General features: G+C 33.8%; 2 protein-coding genes across 6 annotated transcripts in view; both read right to left on the bottom strand.

Annotated features, from left to right (window-relative positions):
* Nucleotides 1-8: 8 nt before the first annotated feature.
* On the bottom strand, nucleotides 9-11,769 carry LOC123718052 (formin-2). Of its 5 annotated transcripts, none has more exons than XM_045674421.1 (10): nucleotides 10,825-11,764; nucleotides 9,187-9,351; nucleotides 6,934-7,106; nucleotides 4,643-6,665; nucleotides 3,940-4,325; nucleotides 3,320-3,529; nucleotides 2,344-2,484; nucleotides 1,810-1,993; nucleotides 1,025-1,349; nucleotides 9-683 (listed from the first exon to the last, which is right to left on the bottom strand). In XM_045674421.1, exons 1-10 carry the CDS (start codon nucleotides 11,657-11,659, stop codon nucleotides 566-568), a joined length of 4,560 nt encoding a protein of 1,519 aa, XP_045530377.1. In that variant the 5' UTR covers nucleotides 11,660-11,764; the 3' UTR covers nucleotides 9-565. The 5 variants fall into 5 exon arrangements, 4 of the variants coding, with proteins under 4 accessions (XP_045530377.1, XP_045530390.1, XP_045530408.1 ...); XM_045674452.1 differs by lacking the exons at nucleotides 9,187-9,351; nucleotides 10,825-11,764 and adding exons at nucleotides 7,277-7,372; nucleotides 8,386-8,858 and having other exon boundaries at nucleotides 15-683; XM_045674434.1 differs by lacking the exons at nucleotides 9,187-9,351; nucleotides 10,825-11,764 and adding an exon at nucleotides 8,365-8,858 and having other exon boundaries at nucleotides 14-683.
* A 2,414-nt stretch (nucleotides 11,770-14,183) lies between these two features.
* The window catches only part of LOC123717949 (hemicentin-2), a 37,085-nt gene continuing 27,716 nt past the window's right edge, over nucleotides 14,184-23,552 (bottom strand). Inside the window, exons 8-12 of the mRNA XM_045674236.1 lie at nucleotides 23,109-23,298; nucleotides 22,402-22,785; nucleotides 21,140-21,296; nucleotides 17,895-18,103; nucleotides 14,184-16,941 (exon numbers count right to left, since the gene is read on the bottom strand). Coding sequence (XP_045530192.1) covers nucleotides 16,766-16,941; nucleotides 17,895-18,103; nucleotides 21,140-21,296; nucleotides 22,402-22,785; nucleotides 23,109-23,298 — 1,116 coding nt within the window. The 3' untranslated portion in view covers nucleotides 14,184-16,765. The remainder of the gene's footprint in view (nucleotides 16,942-17,894; nucleotides 18,104-21,139; nucleotides 21,297-22,401; nucleotides 22,786-23,108; nucleotides 23,299-23,552) is intronic.

Genomic DNA, 23,552 nt, shown 5'->3' with positions numbered 1-23,552 from the left:
AATAAATAATATATTATCAGGTACATTTTTAATGAATACATAGGCTATATTTATAGACTAATTATTATCATGTTGTCTTTTCTTTAATCTAAATAAATCCAGTTATTATCAATGTAAAACATTCTAAGCCACATATTAACTTTAGATGAAGTTGGTTAATTATATGGTCAAACTTTAAATAAGACCTATTTAATTTTAAATATCAGATCATGATTTTAATTTATATACAATTTATCTAATATATATTAATTGGTGCCTTTGTTTATAAATGCTGATATTTCACATCACAGCCTATTGCAATATTAATATAAAAAAATTACTACAATTCACATACATTTGACTCTACCATTGTTTACATAAATGGTTACAAAATCTTTTTGAACTTGCCAAGTACACTCATACCTATACAATTCATTGTAAAGAACCACTTAAAAATAATTAGTCACTGAGTAATTTAGTTTAACTTAATAAAATAATGTTATAAAAAATTGAGTTATTTAGCACCCTTTCTTGATTGCAAATAAAAAAGCTACAGGTAGACAATAGTTTCACTAATAGTATAAAGTCATTTTCTGGACACACTGGACAACTTTTGAAGCCGTGCCTTTAGGCCTCCTTCCTTTTTCGGTTGTGTGACAGTTTGAGCCTTTCGTACTTCATGCATTTTTTTTGTTTCTTTTAACCTGAAAAAGATTTGAGACTATAATGACGAAAAAATATATATTGTTTTAAGGAAGCTGCAGTTGTACCATATGCACGTTTGTTTTTTTTATCCATACAGATTTTTATAAAAAAATTGTAGCTTTTATATATTATATACATACATACTCTGTCTTCTTATATAATAAACTAACTAACCACATTTTTATAAATTCCATAACCAATGCAAATAACGCAGAAACTTTGTACCTATTATCTGTTTTACACAATTATTGTTTATGGACCGAATCCACAATGCACACTCGAGAATAACCACTGAGCTTGAATATTCAGTATGAATATTAGGAAACAAATCTATCCTTACTTTTCCTTAATTGCCAGCTGTTCCTCCTTTTTGAAGATGTCTTTAAAGTCACTACAAAATGAGGTCCATAATGAAAAAAACTCTTTAGGTTCACAATCTTCAATACTGCCACACCTAGGCTTGTACTGGTAAAATTTCACAGTAGATATGAATTTATTTTTACACTCGGACAAGTTCTCATCTTCAGTCTTTAATTTTTCTTCAGCTGCATTAATAAATGTGGTCATTTTATCTTTGAAAACTTCTATTCGTTTGTTCTCATTTGCCACATCAGCTTGATTTCTCTCATAGGCATCTACTACCTTGCTCATTTTTTCTTTACATCCTATGGAAACAGTAATTAAAATTTAAGATGAATACAAATTTAAAATTACTGGATGGAACATCTTCCTCTTTATGATTACTTATCCTGTACGACAAGTTTAGCAAATCAGTATTTTCAACCAAAATTTTAGTTTAGCGGAAGTAGAATCTAGGACCACCAAGATAAAAGTACAAGTTTGTATAACTGGAAACCTGGCTTTAGTATAACACATAAGAGAATACATACTATATAAGAATTTGGCTATTTGACAATAATAATAAAAAAAATTAATCATAGCGCACACTTTAAAAAACATTAAAAACTACTTTTAAATTACTTTAAAATCCAAATATGTAATAGACTTTATTAGCTTTATATTAGCCATAATAAATTATTATCGACGAATACTCGACTAAAAGGTTAGTTTTGTGTGTATTCCTTAATCCTTATAGTATTAAATCGTATTGGTAGAAAATAATACCTTCAAGCTGTTTCCGCAGTGACCCAAGATGAGCAGAGACATCTGCAAAGTCGATAGCAGCCGCTCGCTGAACGTCACCCGGCTCGCACACAGGCAGCGTGCATTCTGTGGACAGGGCGCCCCCGCGTTGACGCATGTACGTCTTTACTATAAAGTGCAGTAGCGTTACGGTCGACTGCTTTGACTGTGGACAAGAGAATCTTTACTAAATTGTTACGTTATTGTCGTTTCGCGAAATTGGAATTGCAAACTTAAAAATATACAAAAACGTCCTTAGAAAATAAAATTTATATGGTTTATTTTAATATCAGTGTTTACTGATCTCTCTATCCACCACAGTGTTATAACGATTTAACAGTAAGACTGATTCAGTTTTTATGAATAAGGCGGCTTAGAAGTAGTACACTTAAAGTAAGTGTATATCTTTGTTTTATTTAATCCTAAATAATATATTTTGGTGTTTTTTATAAAACACTGATGGGACTTATTTTAGCTTAGCTGGCTTCTGTTAGACTAAGCTAGGGAAAAAAATACCTTTACATCCTTCAGCTTGGCTAAGATTTCTAGACCAAAACCATCTGCCTGCCCCCTCTGCCCATTCCCTCCATTCATATAATTTCCGAGAGTTAAAATTATTGCAAATAGCTGCTTTAGAGATTCATTATTTGTTAGGAACTGTAAAAAACAAATTAAACAAATGAGATTAATGAGAAGCAGTTCTTGGGGGTTTATTTATTCTTCTTGTTTTTCGGAGATTTTTTGGCAGGGAAATAAATAGGCGGTATGCTATATTCATGAATCAATCCATTGAAGGTATCAGATTTATGCATGTTTTTTTTCCTACAGGTAGGTGATCACCCTTCTGTGCCCGACATAATCTTTCGACTTTAGTGTTTAAGACCTTCCTTCACCATACGAGAAAGTGTACACCAACGACTACCATCAAATTAAACAATCGTACGATCAATGCTATAGAAAGATTCTTTTTTAATTTAGCATTTGTATAACGTAATATAGAAATTTAGTGCTCTGCCAGTAACGTCCTGACCAGTAGTCAAGGTCTAAACGAGATAAGGAAATTATGGGAAAGCAAATAAAAAAAATCTGCTTAATAGCGTGCGTCTACAAAATATACAGTGTAAATTCTATATAACGACACTGACAGGACTGTGCATTTTATGGCGTTATAGAAAGTTGTTGTTAAACGGAGTCGTATCTAAGATAATCCATGACTTATTAGTCATGGTCAACAATGTATACACGTGCATACAATTCGTATGCACGTGTAGACTACGTGCATACAATTCCAATTTGTAAACAAAAAAACTTTCAAAAATAATTTCTTATAAAGTTCGTATGTATGAAGCAGATAAAAGCCAATTAACATCGTAGCTTTAGGGAGATTAAACGTCGTTAAATCAAGGAACGTTGAAGTTTAACCTGTATGTAGATCATTTCTGACAGTTTACGCAATCATTCAATCGTTCTTGTTAATAATAATATAACATACCTCACATGTATGTTTCAAATTATCTAATTTATGCATAGTTGTGTTAACAGCGTCCTCGAATTCCGCTTGAAACATAAAACATGATATCCGCTCCGCAAAATTTGGTATTCCAGAGAGGTCATGTAAAAACGCTTCGGGCTTATCTAACGGTATTTCAGGTTTGTTTGATAAATGTTCTTTTATCATTTCTAATTCTTCATTCGTTGCGCGCTGCAATTTAACAACAGTGGTCTTGTTTTTGTTGCACAATTGAATTACAAATGAAATCTTAAGGCTGTATTTAAGAATTAAATTTTTTTTAGAATGCTAAACAATTTTATTGCGTGATGTCTATAAAATATTTTTTATATTTTTCGTTAATATATAATAAAATTAGTTACGCGGCATAGGGGTTTGACTTATTTTTTTTATACATTCATAAGATTGAGGCAATCCAAAATAATAATTGTTACGGCGGGAAACGAACCCAGTGCCTAACTCCATGGCGGGTAAGACATCGTGAGCAAGCCACTTAGGCTGCGAAGTGAGTCTTTTCGAAGTAAGGCATTGGACGGATTATGTCTTATGCTAATTTGCATTATTAATAAGAAAATTCATATAATTAACTGTGAATACCTTACCAACTCATACATCTGTTGTAATACTTCTAAACTCACAACCGACGTATCAAAATTGTATATGGCGTTTTCAATCTCTGAAAACTCTAAGTGCGAACTTTGTACGAATATACCGACATTTTGTGACCGTCTACTGTCTAATATTTTTACTGGCTGTATTTTTGTTTTAACTTCTACTTTTTTCTTTACTGGGGCTTTGACAACTTGTCTAGAGAAGAGATCCATGAATTCGTCGATGTTGTCCAATCTTGTTTCGTCAATTTCCAGCCATAATGGCTTTAATCCAGAATCTACTTCGCCTTGGCCATTATGTGCAGAATTTGCTAAAATTCTTGTCCAATATAGAGGCTTCATTGGCGCTGCTGGTTTGATCGGAGGTTTTCTTAGAGCTGGAACAGAAATGAATAACAGTCATACAGTCACACAAACAAAAATTAAGTCTCAAGCATCCATTGAGGTCGTAATGATGTACACAGTTTGTTTGATTATTTACAAAAATTCACTACATTTCTTCTTTTAGACTAAGAATAGGACAAACCAAACGCGGCGTGTCATATAATTATTCCAAGTTTCTTTGGCTGGCCTTAGACGAACTTATCTTCTGATAAGTTTCAAATAATAAATTATAAACTACTATAGTAAATATTGTAGAACTGAAATAAAATATGTAGTATATAAGTATAAAATATAATAAAAATATACTTACTGGATCTTTGCATACTCCAACCACCAACGGGGGGTGTCGGAAAGGGAGCAGGTCCCGAGGGTGATGGAGGCGGAGGGGGGCCCATATCTGTCATAAGAGGGGGTGGAGGACCAATACCTGGTATAGGAGGCGGTGGAGGTCCCGCATTAGATGTTGATGACGGACCGATGCCTGGTAAGGGTGGCGGTGGGGGACCCATACTGGGCATCGGCGGCGGAGGAGGACCCATACCGGGCATTGGCGGCGGCGGAGGACCCATACCGGGCATTGGTGGCGGTGGGGGACCCATACCAGGCATTGGCGGCGGCGGGGGACCCATACCAGGCATTGGCGGCGGCGGGGGACCCATACCAGGCATTGGCGGCGGCGGAGGACCCATACCGGGCATTGGCGGCGGCGGGGGACCCATACCAGGCATTGGCGGCGGCGGGGGACCCATGTCAGGCATTGGCATTGGCGGCGGCGGCGGACAACTAACGGGCATCGTCGGCGGGGAGGGACCCATCCCGGGTATTGGCGGAGGCGGGGGACCTAAACCAGGAATTGGCGAAGGTGGGTGATCTAGACTTGGTAACGGTGGAGGTAAAGGAGCCAAATCTAACATCTTTTGGGAGGGCGAAGCCTTGGAGGCTTGTTTTAGATCTACTTCGGCCCTTGATAATGAAGGACAAGCCTCCTTGGATGCAAAGGATGTTACAAGTTCTTCATTACCCTGCAATGGATATAGGACATAAGATTTTGGTGGTGGTGGTGGAGGTATCAAAGCATTTAATGTAGCCATATCAGGCAAAGAAGGAACGAGTGGAGGAACGATTTCATTGACAGAAATGGATGTACTGGCGGATTTTGTTCCTGGAGTAGGTGGTGGTGAAGGAGACATTCCTGGCAGAGGTGGCGGTTGTTGCTCCATCATATTTTCTGCTGAAGGTTTCGAGACGTCTGTAGTTAAAGATGTTGATAACATTGATGTAGCTTTTTCTGACCTCTTATCAGTTTCTGATAAGGATTTTGGAAAACATTTTATATCTTTTGCTTCAGATTTTTGTGCTGATTTAGTTGCACTCTCTGTCATGTTTCCTGTGAATGACAAATCACTTTTGTCAGCTTCAAATGATTTCCAGCTCTGTTCTGATTGTGTAAAATCTAATGATGAAAATTCTGATGCAACATAATTACTATCTTGTTTTGCATATAAAACTTGCACCGGGGGAGGACTGAGAGATCTGAATAAGCTTTTCTCTTCAGTTAAAATAGTTTGATTTAGAGTTACATCAGCAGTAGTACTGACATATGAAGCATCTGAAGAACTGTCATGTAGTACATTCACATTTAAATTATTACTTGAAAGTCGATTTATTTTTTGTGTTTCATTAATTTGCTGTTTTTCTAATTTATTAACTATATCACTACTACTTCGTTTTTCTACATAATCATCATTTTTAAGTATTAAATTACATTCTCTGCTCTTATTCAACTTACAATAATTTTCTATTTTAACAGATCTTTGTTCAGGGTCTCCTAAAACTTTATAATCACATTTATCTCGATCCAATTTACTTACAGCTATACTAGAATCATTTTGTACACTTGTTCTTATTAAAGAATCAGGTTTTGAAGGTGATATCACAGATTTTCCAGCCAACCTATCATCATCATCGTTTAAGTTAATTGTTTGAATTTCACGACTAATTAACTCTTTTTTCTGTCTATCCTTTAGGTAGTTATTTGAATTTACATTTTTTAAATTTATTATGCCTATGGAGTGTTCCTTAGAATTTTCTAATTTGTATTCTAATTCCTGCAGTTTTTTTATTAAATCTGCAATAACTTGTCTAGCTTCAGAGATATCTCTGATTTCTTCAAAATTATTAGCACTATATTGTAGGAGAGGCTGAGAACTTAGATTTAATTTTTCAGAACATGAGTCTAATTGAGGTGGCCATGATGTTGTGTGCAGACGTCCTGGTGTATGTGGTTGTGAAGCTGGTGACTCCATATGTGCCCAGTAGTACATTAAATTAGGCTGAAAAATATAAATACTGTAAACAACCACTAATTATTATTTGCTTATAACTATATATTATGCTTTATAAAGATAGACACTTAATGTACATAATGAAGTATTAGAAAGTTAAATGCAAAATTTTAAAAAAATAACAAATTTCAAGAAAGATCTATTCAAGAGAGTAGAATTTTATAATTTTTTTTTTATTACGAATTACAAATATAATGGCTTATGTCCTATGATAATTTTTTTTAACAATTGTTACTCCCTATTCTATGGTACATACCTTGAATATTTTTTCTGTGGGTGCATCTTTATCTGATATTTGACATAACACACCAGCTGCTAACAAATGAGTACAATACTGTATACCAAGAGTACGGAGATCTTGGCTATTTGAGATGTTCTTTGTTATGTTTGCTTCAGCCGAAGACACAAACCAATTTAGAAGCATCTGTCCTGAAACAATATATGATCTAGCTCTAATGATACGTTTAACATTGAAATAAAATCTTTAGTTACTAAAAGTTGGACTGAGTGGGTGGATAAAAACATAGTCAGATTTATTAAATATTTCTATAAATCTAAACTTAATAATATTTGTGTAATAGTAGTAAGAAGATCTTTACCTTAATGTGCTTAATAAACTTATTATTAATTTCTCTTTAAATTTTCTTCCAAAGATTAATAATATTTGTAATGGGTGGGTGGCAAAAATCCGTGATCTATTGGTAAGTTTTAATATATATCTATTTGTGTCTAGTAACTTTGGTAAACTTATTAAAAATCTTTATGAAGCCAAAAAATGCTTTAAATACTAAAATACATCGCAAAAAAAACAGAAAATTTTTAAATCATTAATTGAAGTCGAAACTTGACTTAATAAAAAAATTCAGAAAAGTCAACATTCACTCAAGTACTATGTTTTTTAAATTTAAATTGACAGTTGACTTTGACTTAGTATTTCTCATACAAAGTGACGTCGTTTTCACGACTCAATTTAGTATTAATATACTTAATTCTCTAGGCATTAGAATTATTCCATAATTTTCCTATTATTCATCTTTTTAACTTCTCAGAATCCTATCGATCGTTTAAGTATTTAATTTTAACATTAAATTTTAAATACATACATAGCTATTATTTCCGTGAGATAACGTTCAAAAATTTTATTTAAGGCAATATAGCCTCAACATTATTTTTATTTAATTTTGTAAATATTTTATTTATTCTAAAAGAAAGGCTTTGTTTTAAGGTATTTTAAAAATGGCATCTACAGAATTATTGATGGCTATTAACAAAAGTTATGAATTTTAGTTTTTTTTAGGTTTTTAAAGTACAACGAGAAGTTTTTCATTTAACGTTGCATAACGTGTTGCTATAATTTGTTTAACAATGTATTAAGGTTAAAGCACCCATACATTATAAATTATTTCTGTCAATGTCGCCTAAAATTTAACGAGTATGAAAGTATGTTAAACTTACAAAAAATATATATTTTATAGTATCACATATACCGAGTTATCAAGTAGGTACAAGCTTACATGAATTTTGATACAGTTGCATAGTTTAAATAACCATCACCTAATAAGGTACGTAGTTATTTATTTTCAGAATATTCATTTCGCGACAAACCAATAATTAATTTTAGTAGGTTTTTTATTGAAAATATGTGGTGCTTACTATATAATAAATAAAGTTAAAGTTCCAAACTTACGTGGTCGACGACAGGACGTACTTGTATCAAGACATATTCTTTTATTACGGTAAATAGTGATATTTGAAAAACACCGCCTAATCAATAGCTTAGTTCTCACTTCTCTACGTTTTAAATCGTATTCAATTATCATTTTCATACTTTTACCATATATATTCAACACAACAACATACCACCGCATTGTTCTCTCAAAATTAATACAAAACTTCTTAGAAATGCACAATACTAAAGAATTTTGTGGCCATTGAAATTTTTCGCAACGGTCATCTGTTTTCACTGGTTGGATTTCGTAAGATGCAATCTCATATTTATGTAACCCTAATATAGTCACTATATCCTGAATTCCTTTCCTTTTTGATTGATATTTAGATAAAAATTTAACATAATTAAATTGAGCGACTGAACTGTTTGTGAAATTAACACGATTTGTGGATAACCGCATATTTCCTTACACCAACTTTTATTCTAGGTCACGTATTCACGACACTTGCCACTCATTATCTATACTGAAGCAAAATGATTCGTTAAGATAACAATTAGACGCTATAGGTAGTTATATTTAGTAATAAAAGATAAGATACTTATCAAATTATTGTGTTCATTCACCTACAAGGCGCCATATTAAAAAAATACGCCGTTTAAAAAGGAGTTGCTGTTATGTCTTACAATCTACCTACTTGAATCGTTTAAGTGCATATAATAAACGGTGAAGTGCTGATTATGCTGGATAAATAAAGATATCAAATTACATACTATATAGTAACTACATCCTATTATTAATTATTAAAAAATATATTTAGTAGTTTTATTTACTTGACCAACCTTCGAATTTTTCATACAGTTGGAAATCTAGTTTCTCGGGAACATACTTGGGGCGAACTACTTTGGTCTCTGAATGCTTTTCCAGTGTCAATGATGCCACTTTTCTCAACACGTTAGACTCCGGCAAAGGGACATCGCTTACACTCGAATGTCTTCGATCTGGCTCTGAAAGATTTAAATGTATTTGTACATAATACCTTACCAATCAACGTAAGCTAACTCTTGCTTCAGTAGCTTAACCGTGAAAGCTACCAATTTCTAATAAATTAATTGTTTGTATAACAAGTGTAATTGAGAAAACATTCAACTATTGCAAAATATCTAACTTGGATTTATTACTTAAACTTCAGTTTCTTGCAAATATTAATTCCTGATTGCTACTGGGAACCGAGAAAAGTAATTATATACAATATGTCAAGACTGCAGTGAATAATGACAAACAGGAATGAGTAGGAATGCTTTTAATGAACAAAAAAGTGTCCGTGCTGCAGGTGTATTTGTGGTGGTATTTTAAACATCGTACCAAGTAGGTACTTCAAAAGCTTTCGGTATTATTCCTTTGTTAATGGGACTAATACATATAGGTTATAACTGATCTGCACTTTTGAAACTCCCTACAATTGAAAAATTTAACACAAATTTAATTCCTATATTCCATGAATGTACCAACAACGATCATTTTATATAGCCAACGGATTTAGTAAAGAAATAAATGCGAACGCGAATAGAATTCCTATAAATCATATGAGATTACTATGAACTAACAACAATTACCCGTTTGTATGGTATCTGGATATCTTTTAATTAAATGAAAAGGTTTTTTGTATTAACCTTAATTGACGAGTCGTGACAGACGATGAAAATCAAAGTCATAGCTTGTTTAGTTATAACTTATGGGTTTTTTATTGCGGCAAGCAATTGGCATAAATTGGAATACAGATAAACAAAATATGATCTCTCCAGCTATCTTAAACTTTAATAGAAGTATGCTACTTAAGCAATAACTGTTAGGTGTTTCATTATTTCATTGTAAGTAATTCTCAGCTGAGAATCGAACTCGGGGATTGTTTGTATTACCTAAGTAGGCATAAAATACATACATATATGGGAATATTTATTACTATTTATATGTACACGAGAACATTTATTACTCGACAGTCTTATCGCAGTAGGTAACTATGCCTTCTATATACCTATGAACAAACACCTTAATATCTAAACTACAAGAATAATTAGGTCAGAGATCAAAAGACAAGTAGATAAGTTATAATAAGTTTGGAGAAGTCCATTAGCTTAAGAAGTTTTCCTTATAGTGAATAAAATAATAATCTTAGTAATATGCATATTTTAATTAGTATTGTCTTTTGTTAAAATATTTTTAATATGTTTTTCTTAAAATTTCAATTATTTATAGCAAAATACTTTTATTGAATTTTAAAAATAAAGAATTTAAATCGTATAACAATATTAATATTGTATAAGGCATAGCCAAAATGCTTTAAAAGTACTTTGTTCGTATTTATTACAAGTTGGTTTGTTTCTAAAAATACCATAAACAAATTAAAACCTAATGGACTTATAAAGAAATTGGGGCAAATTATTGTTTACAACTACGTGGTAGTAAGTTCTTAAACTTACCGCTCTCTAGTACAGATAGTGATGATTCTGCACCCACAGGAGGCAATGCAACTTTCCGGTGTCTGGACAATGTAAAGGACGTTTGTCCTGGAGAAGTCTTCAGCCGATTATCAAGGAAGTCATGGCTGCACTCATGCGTTCTTCGATCGACCGGCTCATCCTTTAATTTCGATGAAAATGCACCCATAACCTTAACACTTTCATCCCTGACACTTTTGTCATCGCATATGTCACTGTTTTCTTTTTCTACGTCACGTGAGGCATATTCCTCGTGCGGCATTTCCGGTGTTGTTCTGTCAGAAAAGTCGAATTGCGTGAGCGCATTAATGTCGAGAGGGGTGAGAGTGCGTGGGAGATCGTCTTGCGCGCTGTCACTCTCCGCGGAGTAGTAGCATTGGTTTAGCTCGACGGCGAGCGGCGTAAGAGGGCTCACAGGGTCTGTAAACACTGAATCGGACGTGGATGGGTCCGCGGGTGAGGAGGTTTGCGCGGCGGCGGCGGGAGACTGGTCGCGGGTCGGTGACCGCGGGCTCGGCTCGCACCTGGTCACCGTTACCTCTGACTGAACACTCGACTCCGCGCCCCCTTCCACTCGTGATGTTTTAAACACGCACTCGACCGTATCGTTATCAGATGCCTCAACCGTTTCATTGTTATCTGATTCCGAAGTCTTATCAAACTCCCTATCTATTGCCGCCTGTTTTGCAGTGCTCTTTTTACGGCCCTTTTTCTCCCTCCCCGAGGCCCTTTTGTTCAAGCTTCTCATGAAATGTCTGCCCTTTGCTGGAGACTTTCCCGTTTTAGGTTGTTTTTCTCCAGCTTGTGCGTTGCCCATTTTTTGTTGTATCTATTACTCGTCTCGAACATTAATAAACCAAAGAAATCAAACACTATATATTATCTCCAGTATCGAATAAGGAATTTTGTGTATTATACGATCTACTTTCTCGTTAATTCTGGCGAAATTAAATATTCTACTGAGTCAGCTTGCTTTTAAAAATCCCGCGGCTGCGCAGTTCCTATCGTAAACAAAATCAATATACCGACTTAAGTTCCTATTACTTATGAACCTCAAAAAGCACTGAAAGCGCATTGAATTCATATTATTTATTTATCACCGTGTAATAAATACTATTAACTAAAAGGCTACAAAATATGAATTAAATAAATGTAATATGAAGCAACACTGCAAAAATTGCGAACCATATAGATCTGTTTGAACATGACCCAAACTACGGTAAAAGTTTCACTTTGGTTTCACGTACGTACTGTCGCGTTTCAATACAACTTTGAACACGATCAGATTGTTTTTTATTCAATTGAGAGATGGCGCCCATAGTCATTAGCTGCTGAGATGAATCGGTTCAACAAACCTTTGTATCCTATAACTTTTATAGATACTGAAGATACACCGAAAAACAGTATGTATCACTTTTCAGTACTATTATCTATAATAATTGGTATAATTATTTATTTATATATATTATAAGCAGCTGAATTTTAGAGTTCGACTTTTAACTACGGTAGCACGGTACGGTAGATCTATGATGAAATTATTTTATTAATACTAAGTAGCTAAGTAACCTGAGAAACGGATGTTACTGGGTAAAATGTGCAGTTTCATGTATCATTCATACCTAATTGGTAATCTTTTAATACCCTTGTTTTTTGTTTTTTTTTTACATTTATTATAGAAGGGAGTACACGGTGACAGAGAATCGCTCGAAAGTCAAGACTGAAATCATTATTTATGTACAGGAATTGATTCCTTCGAATAATGCTAAAGGTTTTAGACTATAGTTGTAGGCGGCGGCAACGTGGTACTTACATCGACTTAGATGGGGTGAGTTTCATTAGAACTCTAGAGATTTTCTTAGTGCTACGAGTACATATCAGGTTCGCGGTGGCTCCAGCTACAGAAAATTATTTTAAACATGACAAGTATGTTCGTTGATAGGGTCAAAGTGGATTTTGTACTTTTTTACACATTTCATACAAAAAACTATAAAAGCAAAATAGTAGTAGAGTAGATTATACTTTTAATGAACTGAACATCAAAACTTAACCATATTTAAATACGTTTATTACAAATTGGTGTAACTTTTAACTACTGCCAAATTATTGAGTATATTAGTATTTTAAGATAATTCATAGTCGGTTGGAAAGTAGGTAGGATTATATAAATTATATTTGTGTATTAGAAAATCAAATAAAATTGTGTTTTAATATTATATATTTCTCTATCTATTGTAATCTATAAACATAATAAATGTAACTATGAAAACCTAACCTACCATGTGTTGTGTAAATCGTTATTTTTTTTAGAATCTGTATAATCTGTTACGGGACTAATTTCCAAAAAACACTAAATTCCAACTCAGCTATGCGTCTTACCAAAGACTGGCTGTACTGGCAGATACAGATACGGATGCCTGAGGCGATTATTTGCAGATGACAGCTGCCCTACCGGTTTGTATGGAGCGTGCCGTACCATGCATGTGTAAGCATAAGCAACTTATTTGCGACATTAGCGTTGCGGAAAGATCTATATTAAAGGTACATCTATCTCGAGATAATTTTCGCCATCGCTAATAGAAGTTATGAAGTACCAAAGTGTACTCACATAGTCACACTTAATCACCCTTATCAACAAACGTTTGCCATCTAGTATGCAGATCCCCAACTTCGGATAGATAAAAATCAACTTCTTTTTGAGAGCATCATTATCATATTTAGAAACTAAGAAAATGTTGTATGAATTGAAATCAATAGAAATGTAATGCGATATCGAGACATGTGGGTGAAGTTAACTCCTACGCTAATTGGTATTCTTTTCTGTGGAACGTGTGACTCCACGCCACTAGGCCAACACTTTAAGAACTGCGAAAACTGTAAAATGACTTTTTTATTTTACTGTTATAATAAAGATACACAGCTGACAAATCAAATATCGTCGTGTCATTGCTTCCTGTCCCGCTATATATTAAAAATGTTTGAAATGTTTTTAGTAAGTGTTGCGGACAAAAACAAAGAACTCCTTATAAACAGCGTAATTACTTAGTACTTAGTGACAAAGTCCAGCCTTGACATGTCTTATTTAAAACATGTTAAGATCGTGTGTAATAGGCAGCTACATTTAAATAATGTCTCCAAGGTGACATAAAACCCTTTACAATTTCTATCAAGCTTAAGAAATGTTGACTAAAATTTACTTACTTCTTGTATTTGGTGAGCTATTAATAACATGTTTCGAAGTATTTTTTTTTTCCTAAAGGACTGAATAAATCTATGAACTGAACATTTATATGGTTATGCTGTAAGGTAGATAAACGGTATAATTTTCGGGTAAAAAATACTGCTGGAGTGAAAAAGAATTTATTTTCACGAAAGTTAATACATCAATATTTACAATAGATACCACAAGTTCATTGTTATAATACAACAATTAATTTAACGTACGATGTCAGATCTTAAAATTAAAATATGGCGCATTTCGTTACAAATTAACGTTTGGCGTTTAAGTACAGTATAGATAAAAAATATACAAGTTTAAATGTACAAAACTTAACCGTTAACTTAACCTATAAAAAGTATAAAGAAGTTATTTCATTACCAACTAAGATCATAAGTACTTGTCGTTGTATAGTGGGTTAAACTTTAATTGTACACAAAAAGAGACAATGATTTCACTTACATATATTCCTTATACTAGTATTAAAGAAAGTTATTCAACGATCAAAAATCAAGCTATTCATATTACCTTCCTACTTTTTATGAGCCATGTGAAAAGGACGACAAGATACATGTATGTGCAAAACAGTTCTGAAGCTGTGTACAATACATTATTGACCCTAAGCGAAAGCGAATATCTACGTATGTCTTTAAATACGTAAATTGCACCATTAAATTCGAAAGATATTAATCACGACATATTATACTATATACCTAAGCACTATGATTATCAATAGAATTATATAATATATTTGTATTTGAACAATTATCAGTCACGTTGATGCCGAGTGTCCGAGATCTTTCAATTCAATAAAAGTGGCTTGTATGACTCAAAGCTATACGAGAAACATTCATTATACAGGCTGGAACTTTTAATAAACACCACCTGGAAAATACCCTTAATGGAAGGGACAGCAATTTTTGCTTGTAAGAAACTTTATTTAAAAAAAACACAAAATCCCACCCTGTATATAACAAAATAATTTAAAAATGAACATTTCCGGTGGTCCAGATCCTATTTAATAAAGGTGGGCCCGTTTCGTGCTTTAACACTAATAAAACTAATGACATCTGATGTAATGATAGCTACACGATTATTTTAATAAGTGTATTTGTTGTATATAATGAAAGTGTGTAATATAAAAAAATAAACAATATTATTGATTTTCTAACATCAATAAAAAGAAAAAGGTTTGTGATATATATGTAGTGAAATAAAACCTAATGAAATTGAAAAATTAAAAGTAAATACTTCTACAAAATTACTTGAAACAAAAGTAATTCTAAGCTTGAAATTGACCGCAGTGGGGTCAGCCAAAAATAAATACCATCAAATGTATAAGCGTACAAATGAACTAAGTATTTGCAAGCAACGAGGAGTTTATTACTAAGCGTAGTAGGTTTTGGCCACAAAAAAATGAATAAGGTTGCCACAGATTATGAAATAACTGGCAATAAAGTTACATAGCCAAAGTCCTAATACATTACGTAATGGCACCGAAGATTATAAGAGTATTTTTGACAAAAGGACGGCGTTTCTTATAGTTAAGTTATGATTTTATACACGCTATATTAAGTGATTAAACGGTAATTATAACTATACGATGATATTTCGCTTGAGAAACGATAGTTCTCTAGTTCTAGTTTATTGTTGCAATTAATTGTGATTTAATGCATCCAACATATTTTCGTCATGTGACAGTTTTCTTTTACCTCAATGTAAGGTATCCGTAGTAACAGCCTTTTCATATTAGTATAACAATGTTACTATTAACTGTATATGTGTTTTCATCTTGAACGTGAGATTAGGACTAGCCTCTGGTCGTGATTCCTGGACCAGAACCAAGACACAAAAGGAAAAGTGAGCACCAATGGCCGACTGTATAGTGAATGGTATTAGAGTGATTGAAGCAAAAAGGTTTTATCGGGCTATTGCTAAAATCTCAAGCGAGACGAAAATAATTGTCAGTGTTTTTAAAGCATTTGTCATTTGACATACATGTCTACTTAGTACGTAAAAATTGGTGAAAAATTAAATATTGTACTAGGACTGAGATCCCATTTATATTATAAGCCCCAGAGCAAATTTAATAATCAAACAAAAATATTTGATATGAAAATGTTAAATGCAAGGAATTTTCACATAAACAAACGAATGTCGAAACAATTTAAATGCAACAAAGGCTTAGCGAGCTTAGCTCATTTCTCTGAGACAGAGCGTAAATTATTGAGAACAAGATGCTATTCAACTGAGTAATTAGAATTCCCTTTGCACTGTCGGAACATGAACCAGGCAAATATTATAATAGTCTTGTTTTGGAGCAATGTATTACTTGATTAGCACATCTCCGATGTCTCCAGTACATGCTGTCGTGTCAGCAGTTGCCAGAGAGTAATAAGTATAATTACAATGCATTGTATATGACGTCGGCACACAGCTTATACGTAGTGTCATATTGTGTTTTAGTGTAAACATTTTCTTCGCTTACAATATGAAATGATATCTTAATATATGTAATGATTTTCTACCTCACCTTGCCTAATCGATTTTAAAGAATTATTAAATTCAGTAAAAGATAAGGACGTTCAATGAGAATCTGAAAATCAGAACAACAAAACATTCCGCAAGATAAGCGGAATATAATTGTACAAGTGAATGTTTGTGGTCCAATTAATTTTATTAGGAATTGTACCAGTGATGTTTTCATATTTACACAATGATTTCGCGAATAACTCTCCTTGCTCGAGAGTTGGGTGTGGAATATCCAGACTCAAGAGATTCATCATAGCTAAGAGATAGATGTGGCGGCTTGTCTTCGGGAGTTGCGTCTTCAGGCCCCCCACAATACGTCTCGGGCAGACCGCTAACTTCATGATAAGGTGATTCTGAAACCAAAGTATGAAATTAGACATCTTATTACAACCTCAAAAGTGTCGTTTACGGTCTCAGAGTGTGATATTTTATGTTTAAAAAAAAATCTAGTTACATTATGAAGTTTATTATTCGATGTATAAGCCTAATGGTGTAATCTCTCAACACAACAACTAAACACTAGGTCTATGCGTTAGAATCACGTCTGGGCACTATGAGACATTTCTGCCAACGTGCGCGTTTAAAACTCGCTTGTACGCTGGAAGAAAACATCGGGCGGAAAGAACAATAATATCATAAAATGACAGTAATTCCGTCATGTAATAATAAATTTAAAATACGAAGAGACTGTATTTTGCAATCCAATTCACCACCAGATATGTACATGTTCAAACAAGAATAACTTTCCTACTGCCTGTTATTGATTTAATTGCAGGACTGTGGAGCTGCAATGTTTGATTCATCATTCATCCGTTCAAGTCACTAAATATTAGTGCAACTGCTGTATTTCACTGGATGTTTGAGCACATACATCTGACATACATATTTGTCATCAGATTGATTTGACGCGTGGCTACGGTAATACACAGCTTAACCAGCATGTTTACTTCAGATTATTGATAGAATATAATTTTTGATTTACGAGGAACCGCCTATTATAGCATACTTATCGATGTTCCGTGTCCCTTAATAAGGCCCTGAACTAACAATGTGTCCGTCCCACTGATAATTTAGCTGAGCGTTTCATAATCTCTCAATATCTTTCAATAACATTTTGTACGAAGCAAGCAAAAGCTTTTACAATCTAAACCAATGTTCGAAAGTAAAGCACTGAATAAGCATCGCCAAAAGTTTGTAATACAAGTAGAGAGGACGACAGTACTAAGACACTAAGATTTATGTTCCCAAATTAGTATCCGTTTTACCAAGACACTGATAATATACTATATAAACAACTTAAGCTTACCAATATGTTGATCCACCCTTTTCTTGGGCTTGTGCACGGATGCGTATGGATCGGAGCAATAGTCCTGCCTTGACGGCGTTTGTGATGAACGCATGGCACAGTCAGCTCCAGCGTGACTACCGTGGGTGCTGAGGTTGCCGTGAGGCAGGGGAGAATACGGGGCGTAGTCGTCAATAGTTCCATAGCCACCGTGCGCTATTGGGTCATACCTATAGAGACAAACATACAATTAAATTTCCTGAAATAATACTGTCATACAAATTACACAGATTATCGCCCTATATATCTTTGGAAGATATTTTGAACCGAGACACGGCGTTTATGGTTATTTTTTTAGTAAGATTAAAATAAACCAGGTTTTAAATTTCGTAGGTAGTATTAGAGATAATATAATGTATTACTCCGAGTGCGGACTAATTGTAAAATAACTAAACTGATAGACGAAATAGACTTAATAAAAAGAAGTTTCGAATCGTGTTTTCTGTATACGCTGTATGATGAAAAAAATTGTGCATACAGCAATGTGTAGTACAATTTCATACTTTATATACGTACGTGCACCTCGCTCCGCTATTTGTGTACAAAAGTTGTAGTTCGGTTTAAGTTGTCTAGTAGGTATAATATTTGCTGTATTTATTACTAAATGTCGCGCGATACACTGTGCCGCATACCCGCGAGATAGTGGGGTAGGGTGTTAAGGGGCTAAAGGGTTCGTTGGCACATACACTTTGAATTAGGGAATTAAATCAAATTATTTAAGAATGATATCATTTCGCGATGGTAATTAATTGTCTAAGTTGAATCCTTTCAAATACTGAGACAGCAGTTTGGTCTCTTTCTTTGGTCTTGGTTTTCAGGTGCTTAAGTGTTTGGTGCCTTACATCTTCTACTAATGACCGTATTCCGCATTGGCAATACCTGTGTAAAATACCTATCGAACGCCTTCCGCTTAACTCGCACCACACAGTGGCTGGGAAGCAGTGATACTAATAAAAATCATTAATTAAACTTGAAGAACAGTACTTGTCTTACTCCCGCAAAAACAAATGAATCAAATCCCCTGGTCAAATTGAAGGACGGATATTTGTGATAATAACTTGTTTGACAATGTCATCTCTCGATTCCATTTCATACCTTGGATACTCAAGTGTGGGTCAAAGAGGGCGTTCCGTGAAAAACGGTGCTCCACAGATAAACGTCCACAATTTTTTTAACAAGTTTAGGAAATACAACCTTAGTGTCCACCAAGTTCCTCAGAAGTTTCAACATATCATCGTTCCCGGAGGCCATTGAATTTCACGTTGTGTGGTAAATAGAAACCACAGATAAGGTAAGTTGGAACACAATTACAAGTATGCTGATTTAAGAATAGAAACACAGAAAATTTGCATTTGTATGGCGGTCATGTTTTCTGTTATTTTGACTTGACTTTCTTCGAATAATCAGACCCTTAATCCTCTACATGATTTTGGAGTTACTATACGAAAGCGTCAAAAAACCCCTAGTCCACGCTCTAAGGAAAAAGGAATGTAACTATGAATTTATGTAACGTGGTGAATCCAGCTACGTATAGTTCAAATATTTAAAGTAATAACTCACGTTTTTAATCAATGAATACACAAAGCGCATACAGAAACTTTTAATCTTTCATAGAATCCGAGTGTATACGCTTTTATCAAAATTTTTCAGTTGTTTACTATGTATCGGTTTGAATTCTCAAACTAGTCTGTATCTCAAATTTTGTCGTTCAAACAAAAAAAATTTAGGCAAAACAATTGCTCATGTATTGATAGAAATAGTCAGAACAAATAACAATCGCGAAATACACCATTCAGTTCATTTTGAGCATTTCTCAAAAGCTAGATTGCTCCTTAACCAGCCTTCAATTAGTTTGTTGTTGATGAAGACTCCTGTTTCACTCCAATATTATATAACGTAACTTTCTTGTTCACAACATTCCGACCACTTTGCGCTCCAAGAATGTTTAAAATGAACAAATTTAAAGCTGGTAAAGGTGGTATTCTAAAATATTTGTGCTTTAAATGCAAGAAGCAATACGTAGGTATACATTATGCATTGCATAGTGCAGCCAAGTACTCGGACAAAATAAAATGTATTTTTCAAAGCTTGCTCGCAACGCACGGGCTGTTAACCGGACAGCGACTATAATGAACTTTGTATACAGGCATATAACGGACCAAAATTGCAAAATTATGTCAAAAATTGTTTATATTGTATTTATTATTAGGTGTGACAAAATAAAGATCCGTAGAAGAGTATAACGGAAATCTTTCTGTGCCTCTTAATCAGTCAATTACAATCTGTTGCCGGATCTAGTTATGAATCAATTATTAACCAATGCGGGGTTAACGTATACGCAAAAGCGATATTTGGTACAAACTCAGTTTATACTACGACGAAAACCGGTTGCCCAGGTTTACAGTTAATATCAAAACAATATTTTAATATACCTTTAACATACTTTGATGCTTATAACTAGCTCGCTCGGGGCTCGGATGCTATTAACAAAATACCAGACGTCATTGCGACAAGCTAGATATTTCTATACGAATAACGACCGCCAACTTTCTACCGTATACATCTCGGAATTTAAGTTAATAGTAACAACAGGAAGGAACAGAATGGTTTGAATTGGGAGGCCAATATCAAAATATAATCTGGCCGTCTAAAATGTTAATAATTGTTTTTGTTACCAAATAATTGTTATTTAGTTTGTAAATAACGGTCAGAAAATATAAGCTTCATTTATTTATGACTACAAATTTTATTCAACCGCAGAATAACATGATTTTTATTTTGTCCGATGTATGCCCTAGATTGGTAAGTGGCGAGATGGTTGAGATCAAACAGTATTACGTGTTAACCAGCTGTTTAGCTAATACTTTTTAAATTATTTTAAGTTTTTTTATCTCAACCTTATATGCGAAGGGTTAAGGTCTTGCAAAATTATTAGAAAATAATGGTTACAGTCTTATTAAGGACACGTATTAGGTAACAGTTTTTTTTTCAATTTGGAGGATTTAATGATATTCCTAAACACAATCTAGTATTCAGAATTGCACAAAAATGCTAAAACAAGAGTGATGAAACATTATTACATATGTGTGCAATACAGTTAAGACTCAATCGCAATAAATCTAATTTAATATACTACAATCTAGTAGCATAGTGTATTATAATAAATAATATGTATCATTATATAAGAAAGAATAGAATTGACTTACCCATAATTACACTGCCGGTCTACCATCTGATGCTGCGGAATGCTGGGAGCCGCATTTGCCGCGGCCATCTTCATCTGCCAAAGGGAGTCTTGGGAGTTGACGCTGCCTCCGTTGTTACTGTTCGTGTAGCAATTCTCAATATACCCCATATTTACCCCTACAGAAGAAACGTCGATTTTACATGGGTGTGGTGATTCATAACATTCAACATGCAATATTATATTTTGTTTTGGATTGATTTTACCATCTACGTAGCCACTACTGCTTAGTCCTTGCGCGTGCATGAACAAACCAATTGAACATTAGCTTACACATGATTATTGACGTATACAAACATAATTTATTAAAATTATATGAATAAATTATGAACTTTCATTAATTCCATTTCACTTTTGAAGCAAGCGAAACACTTCCGTCGATTTAAAAATACGTTTAGCCTATCATTTTGAAGGCAACTTGTGACCGGAGTGAGTTTAATAAATAGCTTAATTAATTATAAAATTCAGGTTATTGCAGTATTTAAACAAGTAATCAACTTTACTTTAAGATTATGTTTAAAATATTTAACGCAATAATTAAATAATCATTTTGTCTAAAGCATCGATCAGTCTATCAGAATCTTAGAACCGATACAAAATACGCTATGTAATGTTTAACCTTTTTCTCGCTTGCGGGCTTAAGGACGTGGTGATTTGTATTTTTATACAAAAAAAACTTAACGTGATTGTTTAGTTAAAGAGCTCATAACCTAAATTTTGAACATAAAAGTCAAAAGGTTGTAAGCAAAGAGAAAGGCTATAAATTATTTCATAATAGAATCAATTGAATAATTATTCAGAAATCAATAGGACCTCTTTCAATGAAATTTTATCAAATTATCGCAGTTAATTAAACGTATTCCTTTGTATATATTTAATCAAATCTTATTATTGCCAATTTATATTATTATTTTTAATCCGATGTACTAATTACAGTTTTGTACAAACTAAATTTCAAAGAAGTTAATAATCATTTCAATTATATATTAATTATACAGGAATTAATCAATTACTAATTAGACTACATCGCAAACAGATGGACCTTTCTATATCTCCTATTAATGCTTACAATATGCATAAGTGAAACATTAAGTGCAAGTACGAACTATTCATAACACATACAAAATTCATGAAACAAACAACAGTACTAAACTAAGCTGAACAATTGGATTTTAGTGGAAATTGATAGCGATACTTTAAAAAATACTTATAAATGATACTTACAGTCCGCATTCGACATATTTTGCCCCGGATGACCTTGGGTGTGGGGTGCCATGTGGTACCCGTAGCCACCCTGACTCGCGTAAACTGCATTCTTCGAGTCATCCATAGCCATTTGCAAGTCCATAGAATGTTCGAGCGCCTTGTTCTCCATCCCCGTACTCGGATAATATGGAGGAGGCGCCTGGTTAGGTGGCGACACCATGGGAGGCCTCATAGAGTCCATTTCATAGTCCTTTGAAGCTTCTTTTTTGTTCTCGTTACGTTTACACCGACAAAAGATGAATAAAAGACTCAAAAAGAGTAAAAAGACTAGGCAAGATACGACTATTGCGATGACCGTGGCAGTAGTTAAGGCGGCAGCTGCCTTCGTGTATGATGGACCAACTGAAAAATATTATTTAATTAGGTCTGTCTTTTATTAATTATTGATCAACGATAAGCGGTTCACGACAATAAGTACATTTATTCTTGGTAATCAAGCAAAAGTGGGATCAACGAGAAATCTTATTCAATAATTTCATTTTGCATAATTATGCAACTTTTCTAATGGTAACAAGTACGATCTCTGAATTGCTTAGAAGAATGGCTCTAAGCTAAATTCACGCTAAGCTATAGCGAGAAGATTTTGAGTAAACTTATAAGTAAGCAATAGAAACGTATTGTCTAGATAATATACATTTAATTTCCAATGTATAAAAAGAACTTACTATCAGCCTCTATGTATTCACTGCAGGTATCTTGATTGTCTTGTAAACAAAGCCTCAAACGGACCCTAGGATTTAATTGATCTAATGGTGGTACAGAGGAGCCTCTACCGCGAGGCGTGGGAGGATCCAGGGTACTTTCTTGTATAGTTGAACTGATACCCGATAATTGCAGTGGCACCGTATCGACGACCTAAAAAATTAATGTTTCTCGTTATTTATCAATTAATTTGTACGAATAAAATATAGTTTCTTTCAGATTTAACTAAAGCTTTTTAATTAGAAAGTTGAGTTCGTCCATTTGGTTTGTTTTGTACAAAAAATAACAATAAGATGGGAATGGAGAGAAAATGGAAATAAACTTTGATAAATTTACGTCATTTTAGTCTTTAGACAAAATAAATGCGAAAATAACCTCTTTCGTTACACTTTCACGGTTAGAGATCA

Source organism: Pieris brassicae, chromosome 2 (assembly GCF_905147105.1).
Source record: "Pieris brassicae chromosome 2, ilPieBrab1.1, whole genome shotgun sequence".
NCBI lineage: Eukaryota > Metazoa > Arthropoda > Insecta > Lepidoptera > Pieridae > Pieris > Pieris brassicae.
This window is presented reverse-complemented; position numbering and strand designations above follow the sequence as displayed.

What these genes read in the sequence shown, in the direction of transcription:
- LOC123718052 (XM_045674421.1), bottom strand. Translation starts at nt 11,659, where the DNA reads ATGGGCAACGCACAAGCTGGAGAAAAACAACCTAAAACGGGAAAGTCT. An exon ending in CCACAGAAAAAATATTCAAG is followed by an intron (nt 6,666 to 6,933) that starts GTATGTACCATA and finishes TATATTTTTCAG; the next exon opens with CCTAATTTAATGTACTACTG. An exon ending in TTGGAGTATGCAAAGATCCA is followed by an intron (nt 4,326 to 4,642) that starts GTAAGTATATTT and finishes TTTCTGTTCCAG; the next exon opens with CTCTAAGAAAACCTCCGATC.